This window comes from Galeopterus variegatus, unplaced genomic scaffold, assembly GCF_000696425.1.
Source record: "Galeopterus variegatus unplaced genomic scaffold, G_variegatus-3.0.2 Scaffold1566, whole genome shotgun sequence".
NCBI classification, from domain to species: Eukaryota; Metazoa; Chordata; class Mammalia; order Dermoptera; family Cynocephalidae; genus Galeopterus; species Galeopterus variegatus.
Window position 1 is genome coordinate 332443 of NW_007727677.1, and position 18970 is coordinate 351412.

The window sequence follows — 18970 nt, forward strand, 5'->3', positions numbered from 1 at the left end:
GATTTATTGTATAACACTACCCACTACTATGCAAAATTCATAACTCGGTTCAGTAGCAAAAATACTTTATTAAAATTAGATGGTCTAAACCAAGAGGTATTCTACAGTCTCATTCCAATTAATAAATTATATATTTACTGTATTATAATCTTAGATCCTTACGTATTCAGGGAAGTGGGAAGCATAAATATCCACAGACATGAACAAAACATACTTACATTGTTTTTAGGATCTTTCAGATTGAACATCAAACTTCTATACTTGTTCTTATATTTAGCATCTGTGTCCCGAAAAAAAGAGAAAAGCTCTTTTTCAATTTTTGTGGCAACTTTTGCTGCCTTTTCCTCTGGTACCTTCAAATTTGAGTCTGTAAGTCTTAAAATTAGAACAATTCAATTACTTTTCAAATACATGAGACATATTGTTTAAACTTCTTTAATAATAGTATGTGTTACCTTTTCATAAGAATGTCTTTGAGAGAATGTCTGACACTTTGTCTGATCTGATCTGCAGAAGGCTTGGTAGTAGAAGCAGCAGGAGGATGCACATTAGGCACTCCTTTTTCAACTTTCTTCTTCTTTATCTCTTGCTTCTCATAAGTACCTAATTTAAATAAGTATAAAAACTCATTAAATTGCTGTTTAAAAGGTATTTTACTTTATAATTCATATGTAAGCTTATAATCCAAATTGATTGACAAATTACTTCTAAAAGTCACTATTTAGAAGATCAGAACCCATAGTCCATATTGAAATATTCCTGACACTGAAGTTCTAATTAAAATAAACAGAAACTAAAACCCCAAAGCTATAAAATGTTCATATCCTTTTCCCATGTTAGATAATGGTTTCCAGGGCTACTTACTTTTCACATATATCTAATAATTAACTTCTTAAAAACTATTTAGAAAATCTGATTTGAACTTAATAGATGAACACATAATTTAATGATCTTACTAATATCACAAAATTGATCAATCTCTTCTGGTTTTAACTGTGCTTGATATTATTATTATGAATGTTAAACTTTTCAAATGTTTTTGCATTATATCATTAGTAATCCTTGTGCATCTCCAAAATCTCAAACATTCCACTACTTTGACTTATCATATCAGCTCATTCATTCCAGAATCTCCTCATTCCAACAATTCTTAAATTTATCATTTTTGCCATCTTCATGTCCTCACTTTCCCACATAATCAACTAGATTAGATAGCCCAACACTATTATCAACCCCTTACATGTTTAACACCTTTATTCTCTCTCCTTTAAACATCTGCATTGGCAAAACTATAACCCTGGTTAAAGCCAACTTTTATCCTTCACCCAAATGGGCTACTAACAGCTGAAGATAACTGAAGAAAAATAGCACTGGTACTGACAGATCTCATTTTAAATCAAGCAGGTAACTCAATTTTCTTCCCTAATCCTATTAAATTTTCCTAGTAAACTTCCTCTCCCACTTTTCAAGACACCTATTTCACACTTATTCTCCTCTCCTCTCAAACCAACAATACCACCTCTCAACTTCAACCTCATTTGATTTGCTCACTTCATATTTCACTGAGAAAACAGAAAAATGTCAGCTATTACATCTTCCCACCACCAAATCTAACCTATCTTCATCAGTCCTCCTTCTTACCATACATAAGCTTCCCCACTATTACAACAAATGAGCTGTCCCCTTCTATGACAAACCCCTCCATCCATGTGGAATGAATGCCACTCCCTTGTGACTCTTCACGTATTTCCTACATCATTAATTTCTTTCTCTCTCTGTCTACTGGACCAGTCCCATTAGCCTTAAAAACATGCTATAATATTTACTTAAAACAATTACTTGACCCCAAGTCCTGCTCTACCTACCACACTATTTCTACTCCCTTAAACAGCAAAACTCGAAAGACTTATCTGTAATCAATACCTCCAGCTCTTCACCATTCTTCCATAAGCAACTACAATTGTCTTTCATCCCTACTGTTCCTCCAAAACCATTCTAGCCAGGATGAACAATGATTTGCATTTTGCTAAACCACAGATTTAACAACTTGTGTTCATCCTATTAATGTCCAGACAATATTTAACACAGTTCATAATTCTCTTCTTCTTGAAACTTCATCTGGCTTCCAGGCCACCACAGTTTCTTAGTTTTTCTCTTTTCTCGCAGGCCATCTCTTACTCTCCTTTGCTGAATCCTTTCCTCTTCTCAATTTCTAAATGTTGGTGCTCCCCCAGCACTCGGCTTGTCTCCTCAATATCAAAGTCTCTGCAGCTGTTTACATCTAGGTCCGTGATTTTAAACAACTATGCACCAATAAATCCCAAATCTAGATACCAGCCCACAAAGTCTTCTATAAGCTCCAGACTCATCAGCCAAAGGTTTACTCATACATCTAGATCTAGATGTCTAATAGGAATCTCAACATTACAGGGGCCAAAACATAATTTTTCAATTTTCCTCCCTAAATCTTTTCCTCTCTCTCTCTCTCTCTTATTTCAGTCAATGGCACCAACATTTATCCAATCACCCACTAAGATTCTCCTTCCTTTATCCACCTATACCTATACCATCAGCAAGTTCTGTCAACTCTATTATAAAACATATCTGAATTTAGTCACTTCTCGCTACCTCCATTGTACCTCTGTCCCAAGCTACCATCATTTCTTTCCTAGGATACTGCTATAGACTTCTAATTGGTCTACTCTCTTTCTCTCCTGCCCTCCTAAAGTCCGATCTCCACAGAGCAATCACAGTGATCCATCAATACCTCATACGAAACCCTCTAAAAGTTTCTTATAACATTCAGAAGAAAATATTAACTTTGCCATGGCCCCAAAGGTCCTACATAATGTCTTCCGAACTCATCTTCGATCACTACTCTCCTTCCAATCACTCCACAGTAGCTTTCTTTCTCCTCAAATACCAAGTTTGTTTCTACACCCAAACCTTTAGACTTTCTGTGCCCCTTTCCTAGCTCCTTTTCCAAACAAATATTCACATCAGTTCAAATCCCACCTCACCAGTTACCTCCTCTATTTCACCTAAAAGAGAAGTTCTCACCATCCTCCAACTGTGACTCTCTATTCCATTATCCCATTTTTTCTCTAAAATACATACCATTTTCTTGTCAACTTATTGTCTGCCTTTTCACATTAGTATTTAAGTGCCATGAAGGCAGGGACCTCAAGTTCACTAGTATTTCCCCAAAATATAGAGCAATAGTTTTTAATTACAAGTAAGGCCAATTACCTGAACTATTTTTATTGCCATTAAAACGTTAAATTTTAAAAAATTCCCTAAATATACTAATTAATTGTGTGTGAAATAAAATATAAATACATTACTATATAATAATTTCTACTAATCTCACTACCTGGTTTTGAAGCTTTTTCTCCTGTGCAAATAACAGTTGTAGATTCTTTTGGTATTTTTTCACTTTTTTCTTCTGAAGATCTCCGAGGTATAACTGGTTGTCCCATCTTTCGAAGAGGAGCTAGCTGCCATTTTTTAATTTCATAATCTCTACAGTCTGATGAATTTTTGCTTTCACCAGACTCCTGGAAAAATAGTACTTAATTCATTAGAATAAAAACTGCTAAGCAATCTTTAGATATAAACCTCCATAGTATGTGGATTAAAAAAAAAATTAAACTTAATATTACAACCTATTAAAATATCAAACATATTCCATTTTAGCCCAGTGTTTAAACATTTTTTAAGATGTACGAAAATAACTCAATTTCATTTGTTGAGTACTTATTTTCTGCAGAACACGTAATAGCCTATAAAAGAGAAACAAAGGACACAGATCAGGTTCCCAGTAACATTATTAGAAAGAAAATTAGATATAAGGTAATAAGAGTTATTTTCATTGGCTGTAAATATGGAAAGAGAAGAAATTGTAGAGAAACAAGTATCTATATTTTTCACTATATTTCTAAAATGAAGTCACATTCACCTATAATAAGTATATCAATTAAGTTCTCAGTGTGCCTATTGGCTATTTTAACTCCCATGAGGTAGAATAAACCATCAAGGTACCTGCTACTCTGGTCCTAATTATTATTATTTTTTTTTTTAAAAGATGACCGGTAAGGGGATCTTAACCCTTGACTTGTGTTGTCAGCACCACGCTCACCCAGTGAACAAACCGGCCATCCCTATATGGGATCCGAACCCACGGCCCTGGTGCTATCAGCACTGCACTCTCCCGAGTGAGCCACGGGCCAGCCCCTCTGGTCCTAATTATAACGCTCAAAGAATTACTAGTGAAGCTGTAATTCTGGGACCCTTGAAAGAAATTAATTGCATCACACTAATATGCTGGAAAGACAGGGAGAGGAATACTCTGTTTAGACAGACATATAATCACAGGTTTTAAGACAGAGTGTATACAAAAGAATGATTTTCTCTCGACTACGAATCCTCTAAATTTTTATTTATTTATTTTTTACCTCTCTAACTAGACTTCCTTGAGAGTATAAACATATTTCAATGTTATATACCCAAGTCTGACAGCACCATGCTTGGCACACAGTAGAAACTCAATAAATGGTTCAACACAAAAATCTAGGGATAAGAAGTAGCATTTGAAAAGCAGATTCCATAAATTAACATGACACAAGTCCAAGTAAGATTCAACAGTTAACCATCAAAAAAAAAAAAGAGAGCGAGAAAGTAAGCAGTGATCACTTGGATAGTACATGCATTTACCAAATCAGACTAACTTCAAGTTCCTTTCCTGATTCAGAGAATGAATAGAGAGGTTTCCCAAAACATTAACAATGTTAATGTTTAATACTGTCTTTTTAGTGAAGATAGAGACAACTCAGCTAAATGACAATACAAGCTATATTTCTAAAAAAAAGAAGTTGTACATAAGTGGTGATGATTAATAGTTAATGATAAACAGAAGCTTTCCAAAGACATGCTATAAAATGTTCTCAATGGGCCTCTCAAGTCCATACTATCAGTTACTTTGATGTAGATCAAATCAACAAAGTAATAGCAAATATCAAAAGGACAGAATCTAATTCTTTAAAAGTCTTGGCAGATAGAAAATGTTAGATACCACAAGGATTTGGCAAACTGGAACTTAATTCGTATTGGACACTAAATAGTGTCTGAAAAAATTGAGTTCGTAAATAATGGGGAAGAATAAAAGTCTTGGCAGATAGAAAATGTTAGATACCACAAGGATTTGGCAAACTGGAACTTAATCCGTATTGGACACTAAATAGTGTCTGAAAAAATTGAGTTCGTAAATAATGGGGAAGATTTTGGAGAAAACATGCTCATGCTCTTCAAACTGAATTACCTTCCTTATTATGTTACAAAAAATTAGCTTTAAAAGGAAGCCTTCAGAAAAGCAAAGTTTTCAAACATGCAAATTTCAGCTCAAACTGAAAACAATTAGAGCTGCTTAAAAATGAAGATGTAGCTATTCCTTTGCAATGGTTTTCATATAGAAACTAGATAATCATGTCCTAGAAATATTACAGAGCATATTAATAAATCAGAGTGACTAGACTAAAAGGTTTCCAAGCTTCTTCCAACTCTAAAATTTAAGTTGTTTTTTGGATTATTATACTTGCCTATCCACATACATTTGTTGCCACTGTGTTTCCTCCCTAGCAGTATTCTATAAGAATAACAAATCAACGATTAGAAAAATCACAGGTAGGGCTGAGCCCGTGGCGCACTTGGGAGAGTGCGGTGCTGGGAGTGCAGCAGCGCTCTCGCTGAGGGTTCGGATCCTATATAGGGATGACCGGTGCACTCACAGCGCTCATTGGCTGAGTGCAGTGCGGCCGGTCTCAAAAGGGACAAAAAAAAAAAAAAAGAAAAAGAAAAATCACAGGTAATGAAAAGGTAGACAATGAGGAGAAAGGAAATTTAATCAGATAAAATGCTGTGTCCTTTATACGTTTCTCCTGTAATACTTTCAGAAGGTAGTTAAAACATAAGACCAGGGAAAAGTGAACTTTTTATGAGAAAGATTACAAGGTGACAGTTCCAAGCAAATATTGGGACAGAGGTCAACAGAATTAAGATTAATTTTCCTTAAAGAGAGAAAATAGCTTTTCCACTTGAAAATAATGCCAATTGGTTAAAGGAATGGTAGATATTTATGAACTGAAAAGCGTTCTTAAAAAACCTACTTAGCAAGTACAATCTGCACTTAAGACCACAAGATTCTATCACAGAAAATTCAAATACCAAACTAGAGACTTGAAATAGCACAAGACTATAAGAAATAAGACCTGCACCTTCTGAAGATGCCAATACCTGGTTTCACCAAGATTGCAAAAAATCTTAAATAAACTGAAACTTAAAAAGTGGAACATCCAAACCTAAAGAAAAAAGAAATTTCAAAATTCTCATTGTTGGTCCATACAAAGCTCTTCAACAAAATAACGCATTAATGAAAAGCTCACCCGTTTTAAAATTTTGACCTTGTGCTTCACTGTATCTTCTATATATTTGGTTTTGTCATTTGTCGTTGGATGCTTTGATAACCCAAGCTTTTCACACTCCATTGTTTTATCTTCACTATGGACTTCTACTGTTGCTTGGTCTTCCACAATATCAGGATCTAATATTTCAGTCTTTTTATCTTCTTCAGCACAACACTTTACACACACATATTCTTTGTCTTCCTCTCCCATTTGCTGTGCTTGAGAAAGACTTAACCCGACACAATCACCATGAAACCAGTCATCACATCTCCCACAGCCAACCATAAACCTGAAAAAAACAAAAAACAACTTTGATAAATTTTTTTAAAAATCAATGTCAACAGTGAGCTTAAATAAACTTCAAATATTTGATTTTCTGATACTTTGCAGGTTTTCAATCTTACCAATTTCATCAGCTCAATATGGAGCAAGTTTTCAAAGAAAATATTCTATGAAAATGGAACTTTTAAAACCTCAAATATCTTCCCTCTGGTGTGAGAAAACATGGGGAATGGGGAAAGAACCCATCAGGATGAAAATAAAAGACAACTGACTCTTCTCAGTATAGGATACTATACTGAATAACAAAGTATAGAATAACAACATATTCCTCCACTGCAAAGGGTGCTATGACTTCTGTGATAACCTGATCATACACAATCCACCAGTTACAGCTACACTACCACAGACCTAAAATAAGACATAAAATGGAGGAACTGTTCATTCAAATAATCATTTTGAATGACAAAAAAAAAGGAAACAAATGCAAAAATGTAACTCAAAAATATATTGGAGCCTCTCAAACTGTTTATTATTCATCACCTTAACTGTAGAATATTTTAAGCTCAAAATACCCATGATGTCACAATGATTCAGCTGAAGAATCTTTTTATGTACCTTTGAGTGTGAAGGACTTCCTTATTAATAATGACCATGTGTTTTAGGTAATAAACTTGTTTTCTCAAATAAAGATCAATATTCTATCCTGCATTTAGGTTTTTTTTTTTTCAATATCCCTTAAAAAAGCCCCTCCCCCCCCCCAAAAGTTCCCTTTACTGCATTTCAGCTAAGAAACAATCTCTCTAACCAACAGGAAAAGTCTGGGACAGAAGATGACTCTAAAAAAGCTTTTATTTTGCCTATTTACATAAAGTATCTATAATTACTTTTACGTAAAATGGCAAATCATATATAAACAGCAATTTAAGGGACAAAGTATCATTTTGACATACTTTTCAACCCATTGTTAGGAAAGCTACAACATTCACTTCAAATAATCATATTTAAAATTTTCCTTTTTCCTTCTTGAGGCTAGCAATTCAGTTTGTTTGAAATATTCAGGATTTAGAGATATTCTTTAGTGACTTAAAGACAAAGAATTTGTGCTACTAATTTTGATAAGTGGCATCACCAAAAGTCAAACTCCTTTTAAAAAGTTGTAGGGCAGTAAGGATATTAAAGGTAATAAACACTGGGTAATATGGCCTCTGAATATACCAGAAGTCCTGTTTTCATGTTGAAACTATAAAAATTAGAACACCTAGTTTCAATCCTTACAGGATGTTTTTTAAAAATCATGCCAAATACCTCATTCCTCAATAGCAGCACTTCCTTCTCTTCTTCCTCATTTGCCTATTATGTAACAAACTACCACTGTGCATTCAGACTTGACCTCTTCATGTCTATAATTCACCACTCTTTACTCTCACTGGTAATGCCTGTGCTAGCTTAATCAGGTAAGTCCTCATCTCCCCAGTGATTCATGTGGTTTGGAAAAGAAAAATAAAAAAACTAAATAACAACAACACACAATGTCTTGGATTCACAAGACAAGTAAGAAACCTCTCAAACAATGTTATTTGCAAGACAGAAAGTTTCTCTAGGTTTGAGATTTGTGATGGGTCCATAATGTTTCAACGATACAAATAGTCCAGGCAATCGAAAGAAGAAAAAAAAAAGTTTGAATATAGATGCTTAACAGTTCTTCCACTTCAGGCTGCAATAAGAACTGCTATTTTTTGAAAGCAACTGTCTAATATAAATGTCTTTGAAATACTGAAAAAAGGCTAATGGTGATTTCACTTTACTTCCACAAAGTTATGTAAGGATTTCAAAGCCAGTCTGGAATAGTTTCAACAAGACACAACTTAGAAGTTTACAGACTATGTCCCAAATCCAAATGTCAAATTATAAATCACATATTAAGGAACTTCAAATTTTTTATTTGACTTTTTATTTCACTTAACCAGGGAAGAGTGTTTTTATGATCATTAAATTTATCACTTATTTCACTGAAGTGCCATCTACAGATATATCTTACTATTTAGATTTCATGTAAAACAGTTAAATTTTCTGAGAAATCAAGAAAAAATGACATTGATAAAAATATCAACGTTGGCCCAATGACAGGTCCTAGCGGAAAATAAAATTCACTTTAAAATTGATTATCCAAAAATGTAAATATGGACCATTCTTAGGTCTAAAATTGATTAGTACTATGAACTTTTTAAATCATTTTTTTTTAAATGGCCTATCACAAAAAGAGAATATACTTTCTTCTCTTTTCATGCTATGGCTTTATTTTTAAAAAGTGGGGGAGTGGGAGGAGTATGAGGTGGGGGAGGAAATAAAAGTAGCTACAGCAGGAGTAGCCAACTATTACTCTCCCACTTTTCTGCTCTGCCCTAGAAATTCTGATTACCAAAAGGAGAAATCATTTTAAGGAAAATACTACACCACCTAAACATTTAATATTTTACTATAAAATCAATGTTGCATGCAGTTTAGCTCTGGATCAATTAAGTGGACGAGTCAACATTAATTAGTTAATTGGAAAAGTTCAGGAATATCTGTAGTATCTTCTACTGTTACATGTTCATACACAAAATTAAAAATAAAAATAAAAAGCTAAACTGGGCCTATTATAAGACCATTTAAAACTAATTTAGAATTCTCATCTTTATTCTTATCTTCTGGCTGGGCCAAAGAATATTTTCACAAATTTCAAGTGCCTTCAAAGTAAACTACAGAGGCAACACTAAGAACTCCTGCTCTTAACAAATTCACTAACACTGTGGATACATTGTAGGTACTTATTGTAGATGGGCCTTCAGTTCTGATGTTTCTTTTAAGTGACAGTCTAGACCATTTTATTGTGAACATATATGTAGTCACTCTTCTAAGATGAAAGGATTCCATTCCATGTAAATATTAAATCATGTTTATTACTAGCAATCCAATCCACACAGAAAAATACTTGTCTATAGAACTCAAAATTCTGAGAAAAACCTGAATTATTTATTCTAGAAGAAAATTTCCTTCTCAGAAGTAAGTTTTCTCATTTGAATATAAAGCTATAAATCCATTTTGCTAGGGAGGTTTTCTTGTTTGTTTTAAAATTTTATCCAATATACTAGTCTTCTACAACTGGGGCCAAGAAAGTGTAATGCAAACTAAGGATAGAAGCATTTTCTAGAGAAGTGGGGAAATAGAGACCATAAGGTAGGTAATATGAAGACTAAGACTCCTTTCCTTCAAAATAACAATTTGCTTATGTTTAAAAGTTGTTCAAAAGTCACACTAATTTTTTTTAAGGATAGAAGCATTTTCTAGAGAAGTGGGGAAATAGAGACCATAAGGTAGGTAATATGAAAAGACTAAGACTCCTTTCCTTCAAAATAACAATTTGCTTATGTTTAAAAGTTGTTCAAAAGTCACACTAATTTTTTAAAAACAGAGGATTAAATAGTCAAGTTTTAAAAAATAATTAATGTACCTTTTGTATAAAACTGAATCAGGAAAATAAACAAAAACAAAACAAAAGCAGCATGATGTGTAAACTCTTAAAGAGTCAATACCTACTGTTCTTTAGGGTATGTATAGGAGTTGCTTATGGTCAAATATCACATCTGGCCATGCCATGAATAAATATCTAAATCACAAAATGTAATTTCAAACTGGAAGAACACACAAGGAAGCTAACCTCAGTTGCAATACATGTAAAATACTGAAAAATTAAAATAGTCTTTACAGTAACAAAGCTATCACAAGTGCTAGAAAATGTCATATTAACAAATAGCTTTCGGTGTGGCTAGTGCATAAACACAGAGAGAAGGATCAAAATTATTTCCAAATATTCCCTTTCTAATAAATTCATATTCTTACAAGTGAATTAAAATAGGAAAATTACATGATGAGAGTTGCATTTTTTGAATAAACTCAATGTATATAAGCACAATGTATCAAAGCAGTAGTGAAGAAAAAACAATCAATTACTTAGGTTTCTTTATTCACAAAATTGTAATCTGAAATGGTGCTCCAAAAAATGACTGTTTCCAATATTATTATATATTATCCAGGTCAATTACAGAGAATGAGCCCAAAATCCCTGGGCATCTAAATTCTAAGACTGGGGCAAAGAACTCTACATTTTATAGAGTTGATCCAAGAGGCAGCATTAGGTTTTAAAAAAAAAAAAAAAAAAAGGTGGTGAGGGGAGGCTAGCATCAAATCTTCACTTTTGAAAAATAACTGTTGATGCTGATGAAGTGACAGTCATCATTAAAAAGCCTGGGCAAACTGCTGAAGACTGGGCCATCGGAACACAAGTTTATCTACAAAAAAAGCTACATTATAACATACTTAACATGGCAGCCTACTCTATGCCAAAGTTTCATTTTAAAAACTCATTCACTTAAGGTTCCTAATTCCACATGGTTTTTAGAAGATTGTGACACAGAGAAAAAGGCTGGCGTAAAATTTAAAGTACCATCCAACCCTTAATTCTTTTAGGCCCCAAAACAAGAAGCCCACTTTAGAACACGTGAATAAGGTGTTTTAAATGAAAAACCACAAAAAGCACATAAGTGAGGGCAAATGTAGCACTGTATTCAAACAAGTGACTACTTTTAAAAACTGGAATATATTCTATTATAAAGTAATGCCTGACACTAAAAATAGGCGATGGGCTGAATCACACATGAAAAAAAATCCCTAAATATAAAACTCAGGTTATTTTTTTACAGAATAGCCCCAACACCTCCCTCCCATTCTCCCCAACCACCCCCTTCCCACCAAAATAGTATATAACAACACGCTTTACTAAATTTTTCCTCCCTAAAGAGTTTCCTGTAATCTGACAGTGCTAGGAAAAGTCACTCTCACATTCACTTTCATGAGTAAGGGTAATAACAATATAGTGTACAAGTTATAATGTCCTTTTATCATATCAGCATTGACAGATGTTCCAACAGCAACATGAAGACTCGAACAGGATAATCTTGTAGCTGCAAACTCCACTTCATCTTGTTTTCCTTTTCTTAAAAAGCTAGCAAACAAAAAATGCATCCATCGGGAGCACGGGGCAGAGGGAGTGTCATAAAAGTATAAATCACTGAATCTTTCGAATGATAAAATGCAGTGCTAAAGTCACCTCTAAAATTCTGAAAGATCAGAATTCACAAGAAATTATTGAAATGACTAAAACATCCAAAAAAGAAATACATATTTTCATCACTCTATTCCTTGTTACATACAAAATTCACCTGGGTAATCTAACAGCTGTTTTAGCTATCAAATTTCATTCCAAGGAAAAGTTTGATAGTTATAAAGTGATGGCACTGTCTTTAATGTGCTTCATTTATCCAAAAAAAAAAAATTTTTTTTTTTCAAAAGAAAAATAGAATTTCCATTATGACCTTCATACTTTATTGCTAGTTACTTTCAAGCCCCGCTACCCGCTCAAAAGATATATAACTTACAGACCCCAAAGCAGTGTTAACAATTTTCTGGTTAGCAGAAAGTATTTGGTTTTTTTTCAGATGCAGTGACTGAGTTATACTCTCTAACTAGTTACAATAACAAAACATTTCCATATATATCAGCTGTTGGTCAGACTATGCTTTTTAAAGTGTTCTAGGATAATACATTTGTAAATCCAGTGGCTCCACCTTTCTATCATTTATCCAAGATTGATGAGAGGGTTTTTGTTTTTATAAAAGTCTTCACAAGTTAAATAATTTCTATTAAAAAAGTTCTCACGCTAATCCCACCCCCCAAAAAGCAATCTCTCTTCAATGTACACATCATTCATACACACACATACACACACACACCTGTTGCCATGTGGTTTTTTGCAAAACCCACACTGCTTGCTGGGAGTCCACATATATTTGCTTTCAAATGAGGAGCTATGATCTGAGCCTTCTCTTTTTATTGTAGCTATGTTGTCTGGAATGAACAATGGTGGCTCATCCAAAGAAAAACTTTTGCTGCTTCTTCTTTGGCGGGGTTGTAGGTTCTTCTCAGGTTTCTTTAGTTTCAGTTTATCCTCCTCCTTAAAATGCTCAATGCCTGGGTGATCAAGCTCTTCCTTTACATGACTATTGGTTTTCAATGCTGGGGCCTGCTGCTGAGGCTTATGGCACTGCTTCTGGCTGGAATGTAGTAAATGTCCAGTTTGTGCAGAATGATGAGGTTCTTTAGAATAACCAAGATGACCATGAGGCTTATCACTCAAAGAATGAATTAATGGTTTGGAAATATGTACTAAATTTTGATCCTGTGATGTTTTTTTCAATACAGAATGGGCTTGGTTTTTCACAGATTTAACCCCAGAATTGCAACTCTCAATCTTTGAATCTTTACCGACTTGTTTTTTTCTCACTTTGACTGGCCTATGGAAACTTTTCTGAGATTGTGGCTCATCAGCATTTCGTTTCATATTTCTGACATTAACTTTACTTTTGTTTTGCATTATGTCATGCTTTGATGCAACAATTTTCTTTGGAGGATCTGCAGTCACGTTTTGCTTAGAATGAGTCATAGGTTTTGAATGTTTGGATTTAATGTTTTTTGATTCTAAGCAAGAAACAATACTTGACTGGCTGTTTCTGTCATCCTGAAGGTTTGCTGTTTCAAGCGACTCCACTTTAATACTATCAATAATATTCAACTGTCTTGAATTTTGGTCTGGTGCACCACAAATAGCATTTTCTAAAATATTACTTTCTCGTTCAAAAGCACTAGTATCAACCACCTCTAAGTCTGATTTATTCAACTCGGTGCTCTGCAACTGCTTATCATTAGACACTGTGTCTTCACAATAATCCAGTGGTTCCATTTTATTTCTCTGAAGGGAGTTCTCAACTTTACCGGAAACATCCATGGTATTTTTCGATTCCAAATTACATTCAGTCACTTCATCCACAGAACTAGACAAAACTATAAGGTTCTTTTCTGTTTTATTTGGATTCATACAATCAGTATCATCAGATATACCACCAGAAGATCCAGGTTTTTCAATAATTTGGTCATCTTCACAAGATAATTTTACTGTCTCCTTTGATTCCTGTTCAACTTTTCCCTTTGCCCTCATTTCTTCACCAATAGTCTCATCCATTTTACCTGAAATGGAATCATTCTGTTCATGTTCTTCTTTATCTGAAAACTTAAACAACGGGCTACTAACAGCCTTAATTTTACCTTCCATTGGAGCTTCATGTTTCTTTTCTTCAATGGTGATACAAGTCTCTGAAAGAAGTGGACAACTTAATTCATGAGATGACACATTTGCTTCTCCCTGATTATTACACTTATGCTTAGAATCTAATCCAGCTTCACCCTTCATTTCAAGACAAGATGACATTGAAGAATGACCTGAAGACACTGATACTTCTGGTACCACTTCAACTTGTCCAGTATGTCGGCTGCTTCTTCTATTCTCTTTATGGTACTCAGGTTTCAGTGACGTACAAACTTCTTCTTTAATCTGACACCTTTCTGGTTGTTTCACCCCTGCTTTAGGGGCAGATACAGTCTTTCCAGATGCTTTTTTTGTGCTACTTAAAGGTGCTGCATTTGAACGCTTGGCAATAGTGCTTTGTCGCAAACTTCTTACTTGTTCTATCACAAGGGAAAAAAATAAATAAAAATAACTTAGCTACTTTGCCATTTGTTTTTTATTTCAATACAATTTAGAATATATCACTTCTTTATTCTGAGCTACATATATTTATTTTGACAAAAATGTACTTTGAAAGTTACTCATGATGATCACATATATATTAACATATATGTTAAATTTTATATATCAAAGTTCTCTGAATTCTGGTAGGGGGGAAAAACTTCTGTAAAATTCAGACTAGCATTATACCTTAATACAAGAAAGGCTTTCATAAATTCCTTTATCAATGTGCTCCCCTTATATCACCATTTTAGCATTCAAGCTATTCCTAAGAAATAAAGCATAGAGTACCATACACAGATCACCAAAACAGAAGTTACAACTAAAAAGAATTAAACCAAAAAAAAAAAAAATGTATCATAAAGGTAAATAAGAAGAGTAGAAAAATAATTTAATAGAGCTTACCACCTTTAATAATGCTCCCAAAACAGAAGTTACAACTAAAAAGAATTAAACCAAAAAAAAAAAAAATGTATCATAAAGGAAAATAAGAAGAGTAGAAAAATAATTTAATAGAGCTTACCACCTTTAATAATGCTAATAAGGAGTCTTAAATGAATTTTTCTCCTTCCCCTACCCTGATACATCCTCCAGGGGAAGGAGAAACACAATGTGAAAAAAAACTGGTGAGTTTTTCACTTACTAGAAAAACAACCCCCAAACTGAAATGCAAAGTACAAAGCTATATCCAAAACATCTCAATCAACTCTGCATGAAACAGAATGTTTAATTTTTTTAAAAAGTCTCCTTTTCAATGCAAAACACTACTACACTCCAATGTTGACAACATTTCCCTACATTGTCATTTATCACTGTGAGAATCTTCAAGAAGGTATATGTCCTCCTTTCTGGCAGTCCCAGGTGATACTTGTAGTCATAATTATTAAAAGCATATTCTTTTACTCTCAAAAGTGTCTCAGTTTGAACAATAAATTATATGCTTATCCTAATCTTAGGGACACTTTCTAATTCCCCTAGGAACTGGCACTATGTGGACATGAGGTAAGTATTCAACAACTTTTAAAACAGTGGATTATAAACTATTTATCACATGTTCAGTTATATAATATTTTAAAATAACTAAAATTTTAATAAAGTTTTGTGTCAATATTTAAATAATTTTTAAAGCTTTGAGGGTAGCTTCTAGTGACCTACAACTCTATTCATTTTTGAAATAAATGAAGAACTTTTAACATCCAAGTCGTTGCTAAAAATGACAAATAAATGGCATATTCAACTGAGAAGATATTCAGATAAAAAAATTATTTCCCAATAGTAAGTAATTTATTAAGCAAAGGACAAAGTCGCTTTTTCTCCTCTAAATATAAATTGCCTTAGTTTGAAGTCTAGCTCTATAGGCAAAAAAATTATCATTTTTTTACAATGTTCATTCTATTCTTTTCATTTCTCAAAGTCAAAAGTATGTATCAAATAACTGATTTTAAAATGTTTCCAACACAAAGAAATGATAAATATTTGAGGTAATGAAAAAAAAATTAGTCACTGCCACCAGGATTTCAGGGGATGAGGGAGGGAGGGAGGGAGGGAGGCAGGCAGGCAGGGAGGAATGAGTAGATAGAACACAGAGGATTTTAAGGGAAGCAAAACTATTCTCTGTGATACTATAATGGTTAATACACAACATTATGCATTAGGCAAAACCCATAGAACTGTACAATACAAACAAGAAGCCCTGATATAAATTTAAGTTAATAATAATATATTAATATTGATTCATAGTTGTAACAAATGTACTACACTAATGTAACATGTCAATAATAGGAGAAATTGTATATGTCAGTGGGGGAAGGGTATGGAAACAATCTGTAGTTTCTGCTCAATTTCTCTGTAAAACTAAAACTGCTATTAGAAAAAAAAGTTTTACCAGGACATCAGCCTCCGTGTGGCCATGGAAAAAATATATATATAAATCAAGGACAAGATGATAAAGTAAATACATGTTTCTAAGTTTATTTACTTCTCAAAACCCCACAACAGCTACAGTAAGGGAATCTGTTTTTAAAAGACATAAACCCAAAAGAAAAGGAAGAACAAGAGAGAAGAAAACAGCGGAAAATTTTGGAAGCCAAATGAGAGATGATTAAGAAATAACTGATATAGAAAACCCAATAAAAACAAGAAGGTGACAGTGTTGGCAAAAACTAACACCAATAAGACCTCAAAAACCTTAGGAACTGGTGGCCCAGATGACTTTAACATGGGGACGAAGGCACGTAGTTAAAACCCAGATAGGTTGAAAGCTCTTTCAGAAGCAGTTATATCCCTAGGTCCCTCTTCTCCCCTACTCCACCTGTTAGGCAACTGCCCTTCCCTGATCCTAACCCAAAACTGGTGGCTTATTCTCTGGAGAGGGTAAAACAGGGTTTCTAGTCTAAGAAACATCAGGTACAGCTGAGAGTAGCAGAAATGTACAATGAAATCTGTGAGATGAAGTGATTTTGTACAGACTCAAAGCTGAGACACCTCAGGTAGATTCCCTCAAGGGCTCCCATAATATGCTAGCAGTAAGCTTATGGGAATAACCTAAATACTGATAGGAGGGATTTTGCTGCAAAAAAACAGTGCAGCCAGATCACCATATGGTAACGTTCATTGCTGACAAAACTCAGCCCACACACTTAGAGATTCCACATAGTTTTACTTCTTTACCCTTAAACATGAGCAACAATTGAGAATCAGACATTTTAGGGAAGCCTCCAACATGAAAGATGAAGGCCAAAAATTATTTTTTTTAATTTTTAAAAAAATGCAACATAGAAAAAACATAAACTATGAAAAGAGATAGACATCCTTTAAAACACCATTAGTACCTTAATAAAGACAAAAAAAGATATTACATCCATGAAAAAGGAACAGAATGCTACAAAAAGTACCATTCCCAAAGTAAAAGAGAACATTTAGAAATTAGAAGTACAAAACTTGATGAAAAGGTGGGAGAATAAATATGACAAAATTTTGGCAAGTAAAGGAAAAAGACAGAGAGGTGGAAAGTAGGCAAGATAAAGAAACTGGAAAAGCCAATCCATGCTATCTTGAATAACTGGAGTTAAAGAAAGCAAGAGTAGAGAAAATAAACAATAGAATAATTCAAGAAATTTTCCCATAATTGAACAATAAGTTTTCAGACAAAAAGGATCTACTAAGTATCTAGCTCAATGTAACTTGGTGGAGGTGTATTTTTTATATTATCATGAAAAATTAAAATACTAGAGCTGAAGAAGAAGATTCCACAAACTTCCAAAAAAAGCAGGTAACATACCCCACCCCCACAGCAAAAAAAGTTAGAATAAACTTCTCAACACTGAAACTAGAAGAAAATGAAGCACCACCTTCAAATTTCTGAAAGGAAACGATTTCCAACTTTGAATTCTACATCCAGCTATGATTCCAGTGTGAAAATAGATTAAATACATTTGCAGACATACAAGGCTTAAAAAAGTATCCCCATGTTCAAAACTCCTGGAAGAGATGCATCACTAAAATGAAGGAGTTGAACCAAAAAAGAAGAAAGAGGAGGTACAATAAAAGCACAGACACTCAGAAGAATGGTAAAAGAAGATCCGTGGATAATAGGCTTTGCATCAGGCTTTTAAACACCAGTCCATACTGAAGATCAGAAGGTTCTAAGAGATATTTCTTCAATAAAATGAAAATGACATAATACCTGATATGCACTAGTATCTTTTAGGAAAGGTTTGGGCAAATAGCAAAGCAGCTGAGGTATAATTGTGGGTATGTACACAATGAACTAAGTGAATGAAAAACAAAAATCAGAAAGACAATAAGTTGTATAGGAAAAAAAGTAACCAGTTTATTAAAAGAATCATCTCTAACTGTGTATTTATAACTATACACACACACACAGATATAGATATATATAGTCATAATAACATAAATAACTATTACTAATGTAATAAAATTATATATTAGAAGGATGGGGAAATGTTCTTTTCTGTAATGGGGACAAGAAGAAGAATGAAATCACCCAGAGTGGGAAGTCAGTAGATAGATCCCTAAATCAGAATAATCAAAAAATAGCAATATATGTAGAGATATGAAGGTAAATACCAAAAAAGTAAGTAAAAACAGCGGAAAGAGTTATTAGTGGTTTCCTCTGGAGAAAGGGAAATGGACAGTGGGGTGGTAGGTACTAGAAACATACAACAAACTGATATAATCTCAAATCTGATTATCATCAAACTGCTTAGACTAGCAAACATCAAGAAAATACGATCTCTACTCAGCAAGTCTGCAACCTAACACAACTGTCCCTATACCTCTGATTTTCTAACTGGGCCTCTTTGGAAGGATTACCTTGTGCCATTAAACGAGGTGATTTTCTTGGTGATCTTACTGAATTTTCTTCTACTTTGTCCCTCAAATTCCTGTTAGGTAAAATCAGTTCTTCTTCATCAATGGTATCATTGCCACTTTCTTTAACAACTCCTTCATCCATAATATCGTCAAGACCAACAACTAGAAAAAAAACAAAAACAAAAAAATTAACTTTTAAAAATACTGGGGGTGT

The 18970-nt window shown here is 33.7% G+C and overlaps 1 protein-coding gene across 1 annotated transcript in view; it reads right to left on the reverse strand.

Annotated features, from left to right (window-relative positions):
• PHF3 (PHD finger protein 3) overlaps positions 1 to 18970 on the reverse strand; it is a 67408-nt gene that overhangs the window by 20491 nt on the left and 27947 nt on the right. Inside the window, exons 2-7 of the mRNA XM_008577699.1 lie at positions 18757 to 18918; positions 12572 to 14360; positions 6438 to 6747; positions 3374 to 3557; positions 456 to 603; positions 219 to 375 (exon numbers count right to left, since the gene is read on the reverse strand). Of these exons, the coding sequence (XP_008575921.1) occupies positions 219 to 375; positions 456 to 603; positions 3374 to 3557; positions 6438 to 6747; positions 12572 to 14360; positions 18757 to 18918 (2750 nt within the window). The remainder of the gene's footprint in view (positions 1 to 218; positions 376 to 455; positions 604 to 3373; positions 3558 to 6437; positions 6748 to 12571; positions 14361 to 18756; positions 18919 to 18970) is intronic.